General features: G+C 48.4%; 1 protein-coding gene across 2 annotated transcripts in view; it reads right to left on the bottom strand.

Moving 5' to 3' along the window:
- Positions 1 to 21,228, bottom strand: part of NPLOC4 (NPL4 homolog, ubiquitin recognition factor) — a 453,775-nt gene that overhangs the window by 127,312 nt on the left and 305,235 nt on the right. For both annotated transcript variants that reach the window (XM_085617373.1, XM_085617374.1), the window contains exon 12: positions 4,490 to 4,650. In XM_085617373.1, the coding sequence (XP_085473499.1) occupies positions 4,490 to 4,650 (161 nt within the window). The remainder of the gene's footprint in view (positions 1 to 4,489; positions 4,651 to 21,228) is intronic.

Raw genomic sequence — 21,228 nt, 5'->3', positions numbered from 1 at the left:
CGCCAAATTTGACAGAGCATGGGTATCTATTTATAATCATGACAACTCTTTTTTTCCGGTGTGATATGTTGACCGCAGGTGCCCCACAGGTGCTAAGCGCACACATCCCCTGAGCTAGGTTGAATTAACTTCCCGCGGAGCTGTGTGACTGTCAGGGGCATGCACGAGGCCCGGCGCAACACTAATTGCCGGGGGTGGCGCAGAAGCGTCATTTTGCCACAAATATTCCCATGTGTCTACCGGGCGACATAAGGTCCCAGTAGGAGGTTAATTGTGCTTGACATTGCGCCACATCATGCAGCCAGGCACAGGTCGTGGGTACCGGTTTATGCTCCCAGTGTATCGCTACCCTGCACTTAGCCACCACCAGTGCAATTAGTCTTCGGTATGTATCCGGGGTGTCTATTACCAACCCTAACAGGCATCGTTTGGGTGTCAATGAGAAGGGGGCCCTAATCACATCAGCGATTATTGCACCTACGTCTCGCCAGTATCTTCCCATCCCCGGGCACGACCAGGCCAGATGGGCAAAGTAAGCAGGTCTCGCGGAGCAGCGCACGCAAGCCGCATCATCTCTAGCCCTATTTCTTTTGCAAGATGCTTAAAAGATCTAGGAGACTGCGGTTTGCGTCCCATATAGCGCCCTTCATTGTCTCCTTACCCTCCACTAGAGCCATTCAGACACATAATATATGCGGGCCGGCCAGGACGACAGCTCTATTGCTTAAAAAATTAAGCAGAACTGTGCCATCCACTACAGGGGCATATATCAAGCAAAGCGTGAAAGACCCAGTACCATATTTACACTCCACCATTGCCCATCTCCCATACTTATCCTCGGCCTTCCGGCCGTGGACAACAATGTTTCCTTTTAACTAATATAGCCACTCCCTTAGTTCTAGTGACCTGTGCCGTACAGCAAAGAACATTCAGCCTCAAGGAGTCTAATAAAGCACTATCGGTCCAAGCAATATGGGTCTCTTTCAGGCAGTAAATATCAGCTCTTAAAAATGTTAGACCCTCTTGTATCCTTCTCCTTTTGAACTTGTCATTCAGCCAATAGATGTTAACAGTTGCGATACGGAGCTTAGCCATGCCCCTTGTACAACACCCAGCCAAAATGATTAATTCCCCGTGTATATTTTACACCCATAATAGGACACCTGAGAAGTACTCTATCTCGTGCCTCTCTTTGTGTATCTCGACTGACTCGACCCACTACTACCCCGCTCACTTAGCCCACCCTCCTACGCTACCCCACCTCCCTCTCTTCCCCCACTTCTAATTGAGGCAGCCAGACCACTCGGGGTCTGTGTGCGGTCTAGTGTGAAAATGCCGCCGGCCCCCCATCCTCACCACACACAAAAAGAACAAGAATTCCTGGACATTATACAGTCCAAATGCCTGACAAACGTGCCAGGCCTACCAACAAGGAAGGAAAAAAACAGGTAAACAGCGCCCCAGGGCCGATGATTACAGCCAAAGGCCTATAGCTTATACAATTTCCTTAACAGCCGTCAAGCCACACAAGTATTCCTTAGCTTGAATCTCAGAAGTAAACAAGCATTGGCATAGCCAATAGGCCTCGCCTTTGGGACCTTATAAGTGTTTAGCCATGCAACAGTTGCATAACTAAACACTTATAAGGTCCCAAAAGCGAGACCTATTGGCTATGCCAAGCGGCCGCTAATGTGAAAGTAATCGCGGTAAAAGCGGCGCGCGCGTGCACACATGCACTGTAGCTCTAGGCTGGCCTGGTAGCACTTTTTGGAGCCCTCTCAATAAGTCTCGCCAGACCAGCGGATACGCTGGGTCAGGCGAGACCTAAAAACTGCAAGCAGACGTGTTGAACTCTGATCGAGATACTACATACCTAGATCATGTGGATCCACTGAGAACATCTTGCGACATCAGGCTTCCATCTTAAAATTAGGTATGGATGTTATGAACCTCACTTTGAACGAGGTGCTCAACAAGTGTTTAACCACTGCCACAGTTCACTTATGCTGGAAGAGAATCAAAATTGTCCCTCCACTAAAAAAGCGAAGTGCAGATCCGGATGTTCCAGTTAATTATAGGCCTATCTCCCTCCTTCCGGCACTTGCTAAATTAGCTGAAAAATCTGTGAATTATCAGCGCTCTAATTATTTAGAGGTCAATAGGCTTCTTCATCCGAGCCAATCAGAATTCAGACTTAGGAATAATACTGGGACTGCCTGGATGGAGGTCTCAGATCTTGTTAGAAGTACCGTTGATGCAGGTGGTAGGGCAGTCTTGGTATTGTTGGACCTTTCTGCAGTCTTCGACACGGTCCCACATGCCAGGTTGCTTCCACGCTTCCTTGAGATAGGCATTAGAGATAATACCTCAAAATGGTTGATGTCCTTCCTTAAGGATAGGAGTCAAGAAGTCTGGCAACCTCCTTATTCCTCTGTCAGCCGAAGGGTTTCGGTTGGAGTCCCTCAGGGTTCAGCACTTAGCTCCACTACGTTCAATATCTATATGACCCCCCCCCCCAGCCAAGAAGGTGGAGTCATTTGGGGCGAAGATTATTTCTTATGCGGATGACACAGAGATCTTCTTTGCTTTTAGCAAAGGGGTGCCGTGCCTACTGATCTGGATGCCATTCAACCCTGTTTCTCGGCTGTCTTAAAATAGATGTCTCAAAACCATTTGAAGTGTAACACTGAGAAGACGAGGTGCTTAGCTTTGGACATAGCTTTCCTTTGAACTTGGATGTTTACTGGTTTGCAGGGAAGCCTCAATCAGACACCAAAGCTGATTCTGTAAAAAATGTAGGGTTTAAATTTGATAAAAAAATGTCATTCCACAATCAAATCATCTTGGTGGTTGGTGTGTGTTTTGCCATTCTACGCTTGGGAAAAATAATACTGCACGTCCTCTCATTTCCAACAAGATCACAGTGGTATTGGCACTTGTCATATCTAGAATGTACTACGCCAACGCATTATATGCAGGCCTGCCAAAGTATCTTTTGAATTTACTCCAGACTGTTCAGAATGCGGCAGCTCGGTTGGTTCTTTGTCTCCTAAGACATGAACACATCTCCAGGCATTTGCACAATCTGCGCTGGCTCCCCATTGAAAAACGCAATTCTTTTTAAATCCGCTCTCTTAATGCATAGAGCGCTCCATCAGTCGGGACCGGATTATATCTCTTCCAGGATTGCCTTCTACAGGCAGCGAGAGTGCTACGTTCATCCAATAATTATCGGGCCAAAATTCCTACAGCTCGCCTGGCTACAGCAGGAAGTCGCTCCTTCTCATTTTTTGTGCCCAGTTGGTTGGAACAAGCTCCCTTTAGACTTTTGTCAAACTAAGGCTAAAGCTATTCTTAAGAAAAAGCTCTCAAGACCTGGCTCTTTTCACAGTAACTGTCATCTTCCTCCGTTTCTTGATTTGACTGTATAGCAACTGAGCGCTCTATAAATCTCATCACTAACATCTGCAACTGAGCATAAAGTTTGAAAGTTTTGGAGGAGATATCTGATCCAGTCGCTGTCTAATGCGGAGGAAGTTTCTGGGTGAAATACCGTAACAGAGATCCAGACCAGCATTGATCTGGCTCCGAAAAAAAGGACACCACAGCTGTTTGGCACTGAATATGGGCCAGTGTTGTGAGTCTGAAGGCGGAGCTGTGGCTAGCGCCACATGTTACCACCAGGCAGCTACTGATTGAGAAATGTTTTTGTACCTGGAAGAATAACTCATAATTTGGGGGATGTTATTTCCATCAGAATAACACTCTCAGCATGGCATAAAAAGAAATCTTTGCTGGGTTATATTTGAAGCTACTATTTGCATGTAGGTGTGAATGGCCTAGTGAGTCTATTAGCTGTGGAGGTGCTCCTTTTACCATTCTGTCGAAAAAAGACCTGCAGCTCTTCCGTTAGCTTAAATGGCTAGAGAAGATAAACATTACCAAGAAAAGACAAATGGCCTGGTACCAGCTTTCTCTCCTGAAAAAAGTGATACTGTTCCACCCTGAAATCAACTTCAGAACTGCTGTTCAAACCATCATACTATCACATCTAGATGGTTGAAACAACCTGCTCCATGGGCTCCCAAGACTCCATGCTGCCTTAACCTACCCCTTTTTAAGGGCATTCACACAGCAGCACGTCATCCAGGGCCTGAACAAATATGATCACATCACCCCCAACCTGATGGAAACTTCTTGGCTACACAACTCCAGCTGCACCAATTATAAAGCCATCATGACCTGCACCCCACCTTACCTCAGAATACACCAGCTGTAAAGAAACATGCTGAATACACCAGTTATAACGAAACTTTGATTCAACCATTACAATTCTTCCGTGTCAAATAGCCTGCAACATAACTTCTTTGCACTGCATACCTTCGGGAAATGTTTAAATGGGCACTGTCCCAATAAACTGCCTTCCCGAGGACTCATCATGGTGATGATGGCACTGATTCAGTGGGCAGCACTGAGCTTTGTTGCTCACCTTGTAAAAAACATCAGGCACATACTGCTCACTGCTGGATTCCTTGGCGTAGCCCAGCTCTGGCACATCACGACAGGGCAGCAAACACTCATCACGCACTAATGCCATGCACTGGTTGGAGACTTGGTAACCCTCAAAATGCACCTGATTATCTGGTCCACCTGAGAAGCAAAAGAAATTGTTAAACTAGTTTCCAAAGACATCTTGCATTGCAGCCTCTCTATCATGATATCATCTGCATGTCTTCTCTTTAATTCTTTGTACACTCCATCAAATTCTCTATGTACAAGCCTCTGCTTTTATAACCATTCATTATAAAATACATTCAACAAAGAACTTCATATTGTACCATAGAGAAACTGCTAATTGTTTTCCAATTTAACAGAGTGAAATAAAAGGATTGATATTTGCTGGTTTGTTCTTGCAGAACTTGGAATGAATTAATGAATACGGTTATTGGTCAGTTGATTAAAACTTTTACAATTTAACAACATGTACAGCTTCTCCTTCAGCTAAAAATCGCTATTCAGTTAATTGATCTTTAAGGTTACCATTGTTACATCACAAGTTATTGACATGAAAACATGTTTTCGGCTAAAGACAATGCAAAAAATGAAAGGACGTCTTAAAAACAAGTCATGAGCAAATCCACCTTGATGCATCAGCATTCAATGTTTAGTACATCAAATACTAGTAACCACGAATTACGTTTATTGACACACAACAGTTTGAACAGCAGATGGGTTAGGGTTAAACATAACTGCGCAAATACGCCATGAGAGGACACTGAAGTACCAGATTTCAAAAGATATTAAAAGTGCTTACAGTTTTAAAGTGCTTATTATGCCTAAAAAAGTGCAATTTCACAGGCGTAACTACAAGTGTGTGCCTTCTAAAATTGAGCTGCTCCTATTTGCAAAGTTAAAAAGAAACCACGGTGCTAGTTGGGCACAAGAGTTTGTCAAATTTGCAAGCCGTTAGACCATTTGCATTAGCAGAGGCTGTGTCGTTAGTCATTTTTGTTATCAATTAAGCCCATGAACTTTAAAAAAGTTCCACTGAGCACTAGGTCTTTTCCTTGGAGGCATGCTATTACTGCCTGCTGACATGTACAAACGTCCTTTCTAATGAAATGATACTTCAATAGCCATTTTCACGCCTCCTTCAACACTGGGCATATACATAAGATGTGGTTTATGTCCTGTCTTACGCATTTGCACAGGCAGACTCAGTAAGTGGTCTTAACCAAATAGGGGAATTGTCCAGAGTGGTGAAGGAGCCCAGTAGCTTCAACTTTGCCTTGAGCTCAAAAGGTTCCCCTAGCTAGTCATGTGGTTTCAGGAAACTGTAAGATCCAATCGTCATCCAGGCATTTGATCTTTTCGAAAGCAGCTCCTTATCCATCAGCATGGAATATCTTTTAACCACGGAGTTCACGCCTTTGTTGAAAGCTGCTTGGCTAAGAGATAATGCCCATAGTGGTTTAATCTGCGACCTTTGCATTGCTAATATTATGTATACGTTTGCTTGAGTGTTGGCCGAGTCAGATATAGCTTTCCACAAAACGCTAGATCTTGAAACTCTGTCCAATGTGCTCCGTTTCATTACACCAATTTCAATCAATTCAGACCGCCACTCAAAACATGGTGTCAAAGTGATCTTTATTTCTGCAAGTTCTGCAACAAGAAGCCACTCCCGAAGGTGCACTTTACAAATGGATTTAACATAACAATAGGCACACCCATTTTGGCTGGAAACTGCAACCTTTGTTGCGTATGCAGATTATCACTCTTGAATCTCCCACAGAATAACTACTTTATGCCCAAATTTCATCATTATGCGGTACAAGAGAAGCCATCAATACCCAAACATCTGTTTACAAAACAGTGTCTGGATCTTCACAAAAAAGGCAAAAGGTTAATAAAATGAGTTGAGCCCAAGGTGGGTGGGAGGCAAGGATTAGAGCAGGCACATGTACAACAAAGGGTGGATGGTAGGAGGTCGGGCAAGCACACAATAGGGAGGACCGGAGGGTCTAGAGCAAGTACATGGACAACGGAGGGTTGGCAGGAGAATAGGGCAGGAGCACAGAAGGGGGAGATGTAGACAAGAGAGAGAGAGCAAGAAAATACATACCTTTTTGCAGAGTGCTTAAATAAAACAAGCATTGAAAATGCAATAGGTCTCGCCTTTGATTAAGTTAAAGCCATTTGTTTTGCTAATGGTATTGTATAGCAAAGCAAATGGCTTTAATTAATCAAAGGCAAGACCTATTGCATTTTTAATGCTTATTTATTTAGAGGTATCGGAAGTGATATCACAAGGTATTTGACAATCAACCCATTTGACCCCTTGGCTCCTCATCAGAACTCCTATCTTCTCCTAAGGGATATGGTGAGGGCAAAGAGTTTTGTTTACGATCTAGTCTTGCCTTAGTGGCTCCTGGGATAAGACAAAGTCAGTGCCTGGGATGCCGAAGGGCTGGTCAGGATAACATTGTCTACCCCTGACTGTCACTAACGAAGGTCACGATATTCGGGCGCCGAATGGGAGGAAAGCAGCTCGTGGCCCGTGAGTCCTTTTGAAGGTGCGCGTGAAGTCCGGTCAGCGGCACCGTCGCCGATCCCGCCCAGACAGGGCATAGCCCTGCCTGAGAAGAGCCTGGCCTATTGACACTGCCAGCCGCGTGCGGAAATGAGGAACTCGTCACCTCTTTGACCCTTTAGGGATGTGCTCCACCATGGACGGGCGCCCACCTGGGGGCAAAAAGTACATAAGTCACATAAATGCATAAAATACAACATATAAAATCGTCCCTTCTCATTTCTGAAGCTGTTCTTACGTTTACAATTTCTGTAGGATGGACGTGGCTTAAGGGAAAGCCCCTGGTGTCCCAGCTGAGCTCGCCTCGTAATCAATGTGAGTGTGGTGTCTTTGTGGTAACCAACATTGTAAAGGCCTCCCACCGACAAGCTCCAACAGTACAGCGTCCCCCATAGCTGAAAGTTTTTGTATTGTGTAAAACTGCGCTGCGTGGAGGGAGGTGGGGGCGGGGTATTTGCGGAGAGATAATTAGTGTTTGAAGTTCCTCTACATGTTGGGGAGTGGAGATGGGATGCACCCGATAGTGTTGATGCCCCCCCTTAAAAATTTAAACGTGTTTCATATTTGGGAAATGGTCTAGAAGTGCTTTATAGCACAAGTTACTTACTTGTGTAACAATATATCTGTAAGAGACATTAGTTAGTGAAAGATTCCTTACCTTAGAATATCCCCAGGCGTCAGACTGGATCCTGAAAGTTTTCGTCAGCAGTAGCCCTGCGCGTCAGTAGTCGCTGGCGTCGTAGCCGCCGAGATGACGTCGTCAGAGCTACTTAGACGCGCCCATGCGCGCGGACGTCACTTCTGTACACAACTTTTCCGCGCCAGAAGCGCAGAGCCATGCCAGAGACCGACTACTGGTGCAATAGAACTAGGGCCCTGAAAGGGTTGACCTGAACCCTAGAGAACAGTTCGCAGAACATGGAGGATGGACGAGCGGTAAGGAATCTATCACTAACTAATGTCTCTTACTGATATATTGTTACACAAGTAAGTAACTTGTGCATCTGAAAGAGACACGTTAGTGATAGATTCCTTACCTTAGAATACATACCCAAGCAATGCCAACCCCGGTGGTGGGTCTGCAAAGTGTGATTACACCAGAAAGTCACGAAGAACTGAACGGCCAAAGAAGCAGTCTCTCCGGACTGGACTGTCAAGGCAATAGTGCTTAGTGAAAGTATGCAACGAGGCCCAAGTGGCCGCCTGACAGATGTCTTGCAGGGGGACACCACGTCCCAATGCTGTGGTAGCTGCTGTTGCCCTGGTAGAATGGGCGCAAAGCCCAACCGGAGGTTCCTTTTTAGCCAGAGAGTAACAGGCTTTAATGCACAAGACAACCCATCGGGAGGTAGTTCGCTTGAGCACAGCCCGGCCTTTCTTGGCGCCCACGTAGCCAACAAAGAGCTGATCATCCACCATAACTATTGTGTGTGGTTGAGATAGAACGAGAGCGCACGTTTTGGGTCCAGATGGTGGAGCCTCTCCTCCTCTCTTGAAGGGTGCGGAGGCGGAAACAAAGTGGGCAGAGTTACAGTTTGCCCGAGAAGAAAGGCAGACACTACTTTTGGTAGAAAGGAGGGACGCGGTCGAAGCACAACCTTGTCCGGATGAATCGCCAGGAAAGGAGGTCTGCAGGAAAGAGCCTGAAGCTCACTCACCCGCCGAGCGGAGGTGATGGCCACCAGGAAGACAGTCTTCAAAGTCAATAACTGCAAAGAACAGTTATGAAGAGGCTCAAATGGAGTACACATCAGATATGTGAAAACCAGGTTCAAGTCCAATTGAGGCATCACAAAAGGAATAGAAGGGAAAAGGTGAGTAATGCCTTTGAGAAATCTATTGACAACCGGGGACTTAAAAAGAGAGGGCTGATCAGGAAACCCAAGAATGGCTGAAAGAGCAGACAGGTAGCCCTTGATAGTGCCCAAAGCAGAGCCCTGCTGGGCCAAAGAAAGGAGTTACAATAGGACCTCAGGAAGAGGGGCAGCAAGAGGATCAACAGATTTTGCTGTGCACCATGCCACAAATCTTTTCCACCAACAGGCGTATACTGTTTTAGTGGACGGACGCCTGCCTGCCAGAATTACATTAGACTTCAGGAGACAAGTCAAATGGAATCAGCTGTCGCCGCTCAATCTCCACGCAAGAAGTTGGAGGCTGAACAGGTTCGGGTGGAGGACCGCCCCCTGTTGCTGCAACAGGAGATCCTCCCGAAGCGGCAGTCGGATTGGGGGACCCACGCTCATACCGAGTAGCTCGGGATACCAAACTCTTCAAGCCCAGTCCGGTGCCACAAGAATGACTTGGGCCCGGTCGCGCCTGATCTTCTTCAGCACTCTGGGCAGAAGTGGTATAGGCGGAAAGGCGTACAACAGACCGCAACTCCACTCGCGACAAAAAGCGTCGCCTAGCGAGTGCCGCCTTGGAAACTCCAACGCGCAGAACTGCTTACACTGCGCGTTCTCTTCGGTGGCGAATAGATCTAACCAAGGTTCTCCCCACTGCTGAAAGAGACCTTGCACCACCTTCGAGTGAAGACGCCATTCGTGACCCAACATGCACCTTCGGCTGAGTTGGTCTGCCCTGGCGTTCAGGGTACCTGCCAGGTGTTGAACCACCAAGGAAATGCCTTGACGTTCCAGCCATGTCCAGAGACGTAGAGCCTCCTGACATAGGGTCCACAACCCCACCCGCCCTGTTTGTTGCAGTTCCACATGGCGGTGGTGTTGTCTGTGAACATCTGCATTACTCTCCCCTTGACAGAGGGAAGGAATGCTTTGAGTGCAAGTAGGATCGCCCTGAGCTCCAAAAGGTTGATATGGAGCTTGAACTCCGCTGGTTTCCGGAGGCCTCTGATCTCCTACTCTCCCATGTGGCCGCCCCATCCCAGGAGGGACGAGTCCGTCACTACTGTGTGCTCCGGTTGGGGAAGGGAGAGGGAGCTGCCGCTGACCCAACGCTGGTTCGTGAGCCACCACTGCAAGTCCTGTGCAGTGCCCTCCGAGATCTGGACGTAGTCGGACAGGTTCCCCCGATGCTGCGTCCACTGGAACTTCAGGTCCCACTGCAGAACCCGCATACGCCATCTGGCATGATTGATCAGCAGGACGCAGGAGACCATGAGGCCCAGCAGCCTCAGGGTCTTCCTGACCGAAACCCAGGACCAGGGCCGAAAGATCGGAATCATAGCCCGAATGTCCCGAAACTGCGCCGAATCCAGAACTGCTCCCATGAAGAGGAGCTTCTGAGAGGGAATCAGGTGTGACTTCGGCACGTAGATGGACAACCCCAGCAAATAAAGGAGGTCGGCCATAGTCTGGAGGTGGGAGACGACTGCCTGGGGCGAGTCCACCTTCAACTGCCAGTCATCGAGATAGGGGAAGACTGAAACCCCTGATCAGCGCAGATGAGCTGCGACCACCGCCATCACTTTCGTGAACACCCGAGGGGCGCTGGTAAGGCCGAAAGGGAGCACGGTGAACCGAAAGTGCTCGTGGCCCACCGTGAACCGTAGGTAACGCCGGTGGGCTGGCAGCATGGAGATATGAATATAAGCATCCTGCAAATCCAACGCTACCAGCCAGTCTTGAGGGTCTAGGGCAGACAAGACCTGAGCAAGCGTGAGCATCTTGAACTTCTCCTTCCAGAGGAAGCGATTGACGTTCCAGAGGTCTAAGATAGGGCGCAGACCTTTGTCCTTCTTCGGAACCAAGTTGTAGTGAGAGCAACAACCACGACCTACTATCTGACGTCAGAACGCGCTCAATGGCCCCCTTGGCCAAGAGGGCCGTAACTTCCTGCTGGAGAAGTGCCAAGTGTTCCCCCGACATGCGGTGGTACTGAGGTGGCTGGGCTGGAGGGGTAGATTCGAATGGGAGGGAGTAGCCCCTGCAGACTATTTGCAGAACCCACCTGTCCGAGGTTGGCGTCAGGTGGGCCTGAAATACCGGACTAGGAGGGTTTAGAGGCGGCTGTGGCATGGGAGGTGGTGGACTGACCGGTCCGCTGTCCTCGGGATCCATCACGGCGGGTCCCACGTCCGTGGATGCCCTGAGACTGCGCAGCCTTGCGGGTCTGAAAAGAACGCACCTGGGTACCTTGACCTCGAAAGGACGGAAAAGCGGACCCGAGGGAGTACGCGTGGTGGCGAGACCCAAGGACTGGGCCGTAGCCCGAGAGTCCTTAAAGCGTTCCAGGGTGCTATCCGCCTTATCACCAAAGAGGCGTGTACCATCAAAGGGCATGTCCAACCGGGTGTTCTGGACATCCCTAGACAAGCCAGTAGTTCGGAGCCAAGCATAACGATGGAGCGCTACAGTTGTGGAAAGTGCCCTACCGAGAGAATCTGCCGTGTCAAGCCCACAACGAATAGTACATTTTGCAGCATCTCTCCCTTCGGTAATGGCTTGGGAGAGAACCGCCCGTGCTTCCACAGGGCACTGAGGCAGCACCTGTGCCACAGTGTCCCACACAGAATGGGAATAGCGGCCTAGCAGGCACGCAGTATTCCCCGCCCACAACCCAGAGCTGGCAGATGTGAACATCTTTTTCTCAAATTGCTCCAGTTTCCTAGATTCCTTGACCGGAGGAGCAGTAGTGAAAGCACTCGGCGAGGCAGAAGCCAGGCAACCAGACTCTCAGGCGTCGGGTGTTGTGTGAGAAAGCTGGGATCGCCGGCCGTTGGTGGAGCGCCACACCCTTGTCTACCGGAACTCCTGTGTTAGGTTTGATCCAGGTGCCCAACAGGATATCAGTAAGCGCTTCATTGAAGGGCAGTAACGGCTTCGCAGAGGAGGACTGCAGCTGCAGGACCTCAGTCAGGAGATTGGTCAGGGAGCTCGAGGTTAAGAGCCTCAGCTGTCCAACGCAACACCACCGAAAAAGTCCCAACCTCCTCCGTGGCCACGGAAGAAGGGGACAGAGTACCAGGGTGTGGAGAGAACTCCAGATCCATTGGACCCTCCACATCGCCTTCCCACTCAGGCTCATCCTCGCATTGAGCTGCAAGAGGGTCCTCAGGCCCCTCCCAGTACTCCCCTTCGGCCACCGGTTGATGAAGAGGCCGGTAAGGACGAGGAGCCCTGGGAAATGGGATAAACTCCCCTCCAAGAAATGGAATGGGAGGGTAAGATACCAGTCCCGGTTCTGCGCCGTCCGGCATCAAAAGCAGTGCCGCGCCTGGCACGGAAGCCAGATCCAAGGCCGGCGCCGAGGCTGGAGCCGAGGCCAGAGCCACAGGGTATGGTGCCGCTGTAGCTGAGGCCAGAGGCGGCGGCACAGAGGCAAACCCTTCCGACAGATCCGCGGGGCCCGAAGGTGCTCCGGAGGGACCCAGCGGGGCAAACAAATGGCACAAGGCCGACATGAAGGCCTGCACCTTGTCCGAAGTCGCGTGCGGGCCCGGAAAGGATGGATAGGCCGCAGGCAACAACGGAGGATCCAACGGAGCCGCGGGGGAGTTACCGCCCACACCCTCAACCGTGTCCCGCGATCGGTGAGGGGTAGAGGAAGAGCGAAGCCGCTTCATCTACTTTTTATGGCGCCTACACTTACCTGTTCCAGATTCCGAGGAGCGATGCCGATGGCTCCGCGACCGGTCCCTTGACCTCCTACGGGATCGGGACTTTGATCGGCGCGGAACCGATTGCCGGACCTCCAACAACTTTTGGTAACGCTCCCGCAAAGCTTTCGGCACCATGGCCCGACAATCGGGGCACGCCTCGGGGTCATGGGCGTGCCCCAAGCAGAAGAGAGACACGTCGTGATGGTCCGATACCGACATGTTTCGACGGCAGGCCCTACAGGACTTAAACCCGGGCATCCCTATTGCACCAGGAGTCAAGTACATGACAAAACAAGTTGTCAGAATCCAAGTTAAAACTTTTAACTAGGGGTACCGCTCTCTCTCGGATCTGCGCTGCTGCACGTAAGCGCGTGTGGGCGCGTCCAAGTAGCTCTGACGACGTCATCTCGGCAGCTACGACACCAGCGATGTACGCGGAGCCGTACGACGACGCCTACCGATGCGCAGGGTACTGCTGACGAAAACTTTCCAGATCCAGTCTGACACCTGGGGATGTTCTAAGGTAAGGAATCTATTACTAACGGGTCTCTTTTGGATCTGTAAAACAGCGCGAAGTGAAAACCCCTCCATTCCACAGCAGAGCTGCTTCACATCCACTGTATGAGGAGCCGTATTACAGGATTGCTGCGCCACGTAAGACAGACGTTCTCCTTCACAGTACGCAGAGACATGTCATCGTGAATAGTCGCTCTGGGCCTCTTTCTGTGTATTTTATATTTATATCAACAGTGCACTTCCATACTGGCATTTACACTGAGTGGCCAGTGCAAAATCAGCACTTGCACTGACTAGCCTTTGAAAAAAGTTAATTGCGTTAACTTACCAGTTAAAAAACAGGTGCTGTTGTGAAAATGAAATAGCCGATTGTACATCGCTCAAGGCAAACGCCGGTTATGTACTAATATTTGCTCCATCTTTTAAATTACATTTAGTTCACACTGCTCCGCACGTGCTGCTGTCGGGCAAATTTGCAGTGCACCTGTGCAGTGCAGTGCACCTGTGCAAAGGGCATGTACCGCGGCCCAGTCACTCTTCCCATTATAGGATCGATGGTAGCGGTACTTGTTGAGAGTACCAATACATACGGAGCTGCGCTATATGTTCATGTGAGGGGATTTTTCCATTTCTGCACGATGCAGTATGCATCACGAGAGAGGAAGTGTAGGCAGGATGGCGGCCATGCGTTACTGCTCACCTGTGGGATCCGTCTCAAAGTAGCTTGGCCGCACAGCTGCATCAAACCACATCTGAGAGCCCGTGAGTACGTCTCCCACGCTGGTCAGTGCCCCGTAATAGACTTCATAATAGATACAAGCCGTACTGTACTATCATTAGCGTCTAGAGTTCATTCACTTGTCACAATGAGCTGTATAAATGGTCATATTAAGCTACACAACCAATATCAACCCCTAGCAAATAAAGTTGCTCTCAGTCTGGCCTCTGCTCTAAGTTTACTCTTCTCAATTAACATGTCCCATACACTTTATAAATAAAGTATAGTGCTTGCAGCATTCTGAAGCAGCCATGTGCATTCGGAGCTTTATAAGACAAAATACGTGCTGCTATCAATAACAATAATACAGCTTGTTCCAAACAGTGCTTCATATCGCACCTTTGCCGCTTCTACGCGCTGCGAACACGTTTACACAGCCGGTGTCCCTTCAGTTAAACGCATGTTTTAGTAGATTTGTCTGTGTGGCAGACCATAATGCTGTACTCTTTAGTCTCAGTTGTATGTATATGATTTTAATCTCGTACGTTTCGCCTAGATATTGCCCTTGCTTTGAGTTGGCGCTACAAAAAAATATACCCTCAACTTAGTCGCTGACTTTATACCTTTATATAATGCACACACCATCCCACCATGCAGTTTACTTCAATGTAGGACTCTGCCTCCCAGTGGCTAGATCCGGTGCATATAATTTTTTAATTACACTTTAAAGAGGACATATTTATTGTAACCGTTCTTTTGCATACACGTTACCCCGAAAGCTGCGCTAGTGACCATTTCTGGTTCAGTCACTGAATCCCTGCCCTCCCTCACAAGAAGTGTCACAGCGCAGGACAGAAGTTCGGGGACTTTGTCCGCCACCGAGAAAGCTTTCGGCGGGTTATTCCACGAGCTCGGTATGTTGGAGCGGGGAAACGAAGCCACCGTACCTCATAACTGCTCCTCACACAGTAAGCACGCCATACATCAAGTCACACAAGTTATGTATATCAATCGTAAGACTAGGTATATATAAACACGCACAATGCAGCGGCCGTCTGTTTTATGTCACAGTATACAAGCATTGAAATGAAACCAACATCCTGAGATTTTGCAGCACTCTTTACACCTGGACGCATACCGGCTTTGAAAATATTATCCTATTAATAACATTTATAGCTGTTTTACACTGCCATCACCACCCTGCAGGTTTGTAATTCCGGCCTCCAGAGGATGGCGTGCTGCAATTTCTACAACATGGGAAGTGCAGGTTGCTAATAAAACACTGTGCAGGTGCATTAATCCAGAGAGATATCCGTCAGGCATGTTTGCTAACAGATAAAAGACTAAGTACCTTAGGCACGAGAGATGCTGGTTAAAAGTCTCTGGTTCTTGGCACACATTTATTCGCCTCAAAGGGGACTCCGAGCGGCCTGCGGGTGAGGGAAAGGTTAGCCCTCACAAGTAAACTTTGTCAGCAGGGGAGCGGGCACGGGGTGCCCACCATGCCAGCGGCTCCTGCCACTGAGCGCACCAGGGCAACTTCTTACCTTCGCTGCAGGTGGCGCAGACGCAGGGAGCCATGCTGATGCCGATGTACAGTATGTAGGTGGCCATCCCCGTGCCCTGGCCATGGTCATGGTCCGGTGCTGCTGGGTGAATCACGGCCGGGGAGCAGCGCAGCCGGCTCCCTCTCTCCTCCTGCGTGCCTCAGTGCATAAGCGTCTGCGCTACAGCCGAGCTCAGTGCATCCCCGCTGCAGTTTAAACACACTGCCTCACATCCACATAGGCAGCCCAAAAGAAGGGTGGGAGCGGACTGTCCATCTGAACCTGTCAGACATTAACATTCCAAAGCTTTGCGGTGACACAAACCCCAGCACAAACACACGCTATTCTTCAACTCCTCTTCCTAAAGTACAACAAGTGCTCGCCATTGCGGGAAGGCAGTCGCCGTTTATTTTTGCATCGCACTTTAACTTAAAGTGAAAGCGCGATGCAAAAATAAACATGCGGCGCCCTGTCTCCTTTTGGGACAGCCCATCCGGACTGGATCTCACGCCTTCTTGAAATAAGAAATTGCTTCATGACAGCCATGAAGCAGGCGATCCAGTCCGGATGGGCCGGACAAAAAGGCGATAGGGAGGCAACACAAACAGCTAATTTGCAATGGCAGGCCACCATTTAGCATAAACGGTGACACCAGCCAATGGAAATGAGGGACGGGGCTTGAACCCCTCTCTTGAAAGTCCTTGTTGACAATAAATCGATCCGAGCGAGTAGCGCATGCGTGCGCTGCAACGCTAGGCGAGACCTAAAGACCAAAGTAGCACTAGAAAAAGTGAGCAGTGGACGACACAGTAGTGCGTTCATGCTCCAGGGGGGAAGGACAAACATATGAAGGGGAAGGAAAGCCCATGTAAGCTAACAAATTAGATCAAGCAAATGAACGTGACAATGATGTCAAGCAATGGTAAGTAATTGGCGGGCTCTAAACCCGCTAGAACGTAACTTAATGTCAACACAAGACAACTTAAAAATGCTTATGGATGTACACTTTTAGTCACAGAAAAGTAACAGACTTCTCAGTGATACCCAAAGACTATTTGAGGGTAGGGAGGGGTCAGAGGGTAGACTCGGCACAAAAGTTGTCTGAATAATTGCCCTGCAAAACCTGACATCAGTCCTCACACAATCATTTGGGAAATTATGCACACAAATTGAGGACCAAAGAAGCAAAATATGGCTTGTGAATTACGATTCCTTACCACCGTTCGCCAGGAAACTGTTCACTTGCTTAATTGCTCTTCAAAAGGTGACACCCACCAATCTCAGAGGGCCTAGACTAAAGAAAAGGCCCCAATGAAGCAGAGTAGTACACATCCACAAATGAGCTGGTTTCTCCAGGTTGACTTAGAAGAAGCATTTCACTGAGGACAACCACAACTCAGGGGAGCTGTTCTTTTAAGAGGTGCCAGTGCGCCATAAACAAGAAGAGTCCTAGTAGAAACCACAGATTCAGTTTAAATGCTAGCATGGCACCTCAAAGGGTCTTAAGTGTAATGGGAAGGAATTAGCTGCTTAGAACTCAGCAACAAGGTGTCAGAAAAATATAGTAACGACAATTAATACAGCCACAATTAAGTGAGACACCCTTTTGCTTGATAAAAAAAAAAAACACAGCTAGAAATATAACCACAAGAGTGAAACCCTATAAATTCGAAAGAAATAGAAAGGAGTACTGCAGTCATGAATAACCATGGCTAGAAAAAGAATGTTTGAAAAATAACCCAAATAAGCCGGGGAAAAAGCAAAAAAATATTTAGTGGAGTATCACAATCATGAACTTTGCCAGCCATAAAAAGAGAAGAAACAAAATTAATTTTGTGACCATCGAGGGGGCCAGAAGGAATAAAAACAAAGAGAGAGGATACAATAGCATACCGATTATCTAGTAACACCACGGAGGGAAGAACAATGTTTTCATGGTGGCAGGGTCTTATATGAGAAGGTGGTTGAGTCATAGTAGGAGAATGCTGACTCCATATTGTGAATCGCTTATTTTGTACCAACACATCTCAGGTAGGGTATATCCAAAACCTCAACCCAAAGAACAAGTTACTCATCTTTGGTAATGCCTTATCTGGAAAAACTTTATCTAGCTACAGATTCCTTACCTTAGAATTACCCCCAGGCGACAGACTGGATCCGGAATGTTTTCGTGAGCAATACCCATGTGCGCCGGGAGAGAACATCTTTTGGCTCTGCGTGACGTTGTTGGCATTGTCCGCACTGGAAGTGACGTTTGCGGTGTCTATATAGGCACCACCCAGGCGCACTGACGTCAGTTACTTTTCGCAACTTTCCATGCCTGAAGCACAGAGCCACAAAGTACACTAACCACTTGTATGGAAAAACAGGGCACAGAAAGGGAAAAGCTCTGTCCCTAGAAATGCGTTCGCAAAGCAGGAAGGATGGGTGGGTCGGTAAGGAATCTGCAGCTAGGCGGTCTCTACCAGATAGAGCATTACAGAAGGTAAGTAACTTGTTCATCTGATTGAGACTTCTAGCCGTAGATTCCTTACTTTAGAAAAGATGCTCAAGCAATACCTCCCCAGAAGTGGGTCTACAGACTAATTTCACACAATGAACTCCTGCAGGACCGAACGGGCAAAGAGCCCATCCTATGGATCAGACTGTCCAGACAGCAGTGTTTGGTAAACGAGTGCAGGGAAGGCCATGTTGCTGCCTGGCAGATGTTCAGGACCAGAACTCTGCGAGCTAACGCAGCTGTGGCACCTTTAGCTCTGGTGGAATGAGCACACAAACTCTCAGGGGGTTTCTTCTTATACAAGATGCAGCAGATTTTGATACAGAGAACTATGTATTGTGAGATGGTCCTCTTCTGTATAGCCCGTCCTTTCTTCACTCCGACATATCCCACGAAGAGTTGGTTGTGCACCCGGAACTCTTGTGTGCGGTAAGGTAGAATGACAACGCTCATTTTGGGTCCAGATGGAGGAGTCACTCCTCTTCCTTGTAGCGATGAGGCAGAGCGTAAAAAGTAGGCTAAGTCATGGTTTGGCCTACCTGAAAAAGACAAACCACTTTTGGAAGAAAGGAAGCTCTCGTACGAAGCACCAGTATCTCTGGGTAGATATTAAGATAAGGAGGCTTGGATGACAAGACCTGAAGCTCACTGACTCTCCGAGTAGATGTTATTGCTGCTAGAAAGGCCATCCATCTTGATGGTAAGGAGCCTGAGAGGACAGTTATGTAAGGACTCAAAGGGAGCGCACATCAGGAACATCAGGACCAGATTAAGGTTCCAATGAGGCATAATGAAAGGAGAGGGAGGAAGCATATTGTAAACCTTTCAAAAACCTATGTACAGTAGGGGATTGGAAAAGGGAAGGTTGGTCAGGCAACCGAAGAAAAGCAGAAATTGAAGAAAGATTTCCCTTAATAGTGCCCAGAGCAGAGCCCTGCTGGGCAAGAGAAAGGATGAACAGGAGAACCTGAGAAAGTGGGGCAGAAAGGGGATCAATTTGTCTTTCTGTACCCCATGCCACAGATTTTGCCCAACAGCAGGCATAAACCGTCTCGGTAAAGGGACGTCTTGCTGCCAAGATAACATTACAGACTTCAGAAGGAAGGTTGAAAGCTGTCAACAGCCGCTGCTCAATCTCCACACAAGAAGGCGGAGTGTTGGCAGGTTGGGGTGGAGGAGCCTCCCCTGCTGCGCTAAGAAGATTCTCCCAAAGGGGCAGCCTGATCGAGGGACCGATGACCACGCTCAACAACTCGAGAGAACAAACTTTCCGTGCCCAATTCGGAGCCACAAGGATGACCTGGGTCCGGTCGATCCTGATGTTCTAGAGAACTCTGAGCAGGAGTGGTATGGGCGGGGAGCCACACAGGAGTCCTGAGATCCACTCAAACGAAAAGAGTCTCACAGCCAGAGTCGCCTTAGAAACTTCATCTTGCAGAACTGCTGACATTGCACGTTCTCATCAGTGACGAACAGATCTAACCAAGGCTCTCCCCGCTGCTGAAAAAGACATTGCACCACCTCCAGAGGGATGCGCCATTTGTGATCTGCGAGGCATCTTCTGCAGAGTTCGTCCGAAGATGTTGACCCACCAAGGATATGTCATGCTGGTCTAGTCACACCCAGAGACACAAGGCCTCTTGACAAAAGGTCCACGACCCCACCCAGTTTGTTGCAGTACCACATGGCAGTGGTGTTTTCCGTGAACACCTGAACTAGCCTTTCTGGATGGAGGGTAGAAAGGCTTTGAATACCAATCAGATCACTCGGAGCTCCAACAGGTTGATGTGGTGTCCGGATTCCACCGGAGACCAAAGTCCTTAGATCTCCTCTTCTCTCAGATGGCTGCCCGATCCCAGGAGTGACACATCTGTCACTACTGCGAGATCCGGTTGGGGAAGGGAGCGGGGTCTGCTGCTCACATTATCATGGTTTGTTAAGCACGACTGCATATCTTTCACGGTTTCCTCTGAGATATGGACCATGTTGGAGAGATTCCAATGATGCTGCTCCCACTGGAACTTCAGGTCCTCCTGCAGAGTCCGCATATGCCACCGGGCATGTGTCACCAGCAGGATGCAGGAGGCCACGAGGCCCAGCAGCCTCAGTCTGTCACACCGAAATCCAGGCCAGAGGCTGAAGCATCGGTATCATAGCCTGAATATCCCTAACTCGCCATTCTAGAGGACAGACCCGAAACTGAACTGTGTCCAGTGAAGGGGAGTGACTGATAGGGAGCCAGATGTGACTTTGGCATGTTGATAGTGAGCCCCAGCAAATGCACTAGTTCCGCCTGTTGCAGGGATTCTGCTCATGCACAGAAGTATGCGCAGGATACCAGGACCTCACTGAACTGCGGTGTACCAATAACTCAACTCAGTACCCAGAAGCCCTATCCGACTAGCATCAGTGTCTCATTCGTTCTCCGTATCATCTCGAAGCGACCAATGGTTAGACAACCCAGAACACGTGACTTAGAGTACTCTCAGGAATGGTGGGAATTAGAAATACCTGTTCGTTATTATTCTCATATCAGTCCACAACAAGAGTAATCAGAGACACAGTAAAGTTTAAAACGTTTATTTTATAAACTACGTGTCCTAACATACAGTACTTTGGCTAACATAAGCAGACAAATGATTAAAAATAAAACAATCAGCATTGTTACAATACCATAGAAAATGAAGGGAGAAATCATATTACAAATGATAGTGGAATACAACCACCCTCCCTTCACTAGTAAGCTAGTTTTATTAAACTAATAGAAGGTCTCTAGGTTTGAATGGGGAACCCCATACCGTAAATATCAGCTTAGGTGAATCACATCACAGGATCAGCTTTGCTCTGTGTCTGGAAAAAGTCTTCTCCAAAGTGTGTGTCTAATGCATGCAAACTGCAATATTAAAGGCGCTCGAGTTTCAGATATTTGCAGCTGTGTGCATGTTATGGCTAGAGCGTGCGCCGATCAACCTGAACTGAAAAGCATACATTGTTTGTTTCTGCACACAATGTTCAGACCAAGGTCGCGGTGCACGTCTAGGGATGTGAACAGACCGTTCTCATGTGAAGAAAAGGCAAGCAAGCAGTTTTCATATAATAACATCTATCTGCAGTGTCGTGTGCAAAAGCAACAAAAGTTACAAGATGGCGTTTTAACTTCTAAGACGCTTATGCTAACATAGCAATGTGTATATCTCTAGTTCCGCCTCCGCTACACGCCGAAGTCTGGAGGTGAGAGACAACAGCCTGGGGCGAACCCACCTTCAACCGCTGTCAAGATGGGGAAGACTG

Source organism: Triturus cristatus, chromosome 7 (assembly GCF_964204655.1).
Source record: "Triturus cristatus chromosome 7, aTriCri1.1, whole genome shotgun sequence".
Lineage (NCBI taxonomy): Eukaryota > Metazoa > Chordata > Amphibia > Caudata > Salamandridae > Triturus > Triturus cristatus.
This window is presented reverse-complemented; position numbering and strand designations above follow the sequence as displayed.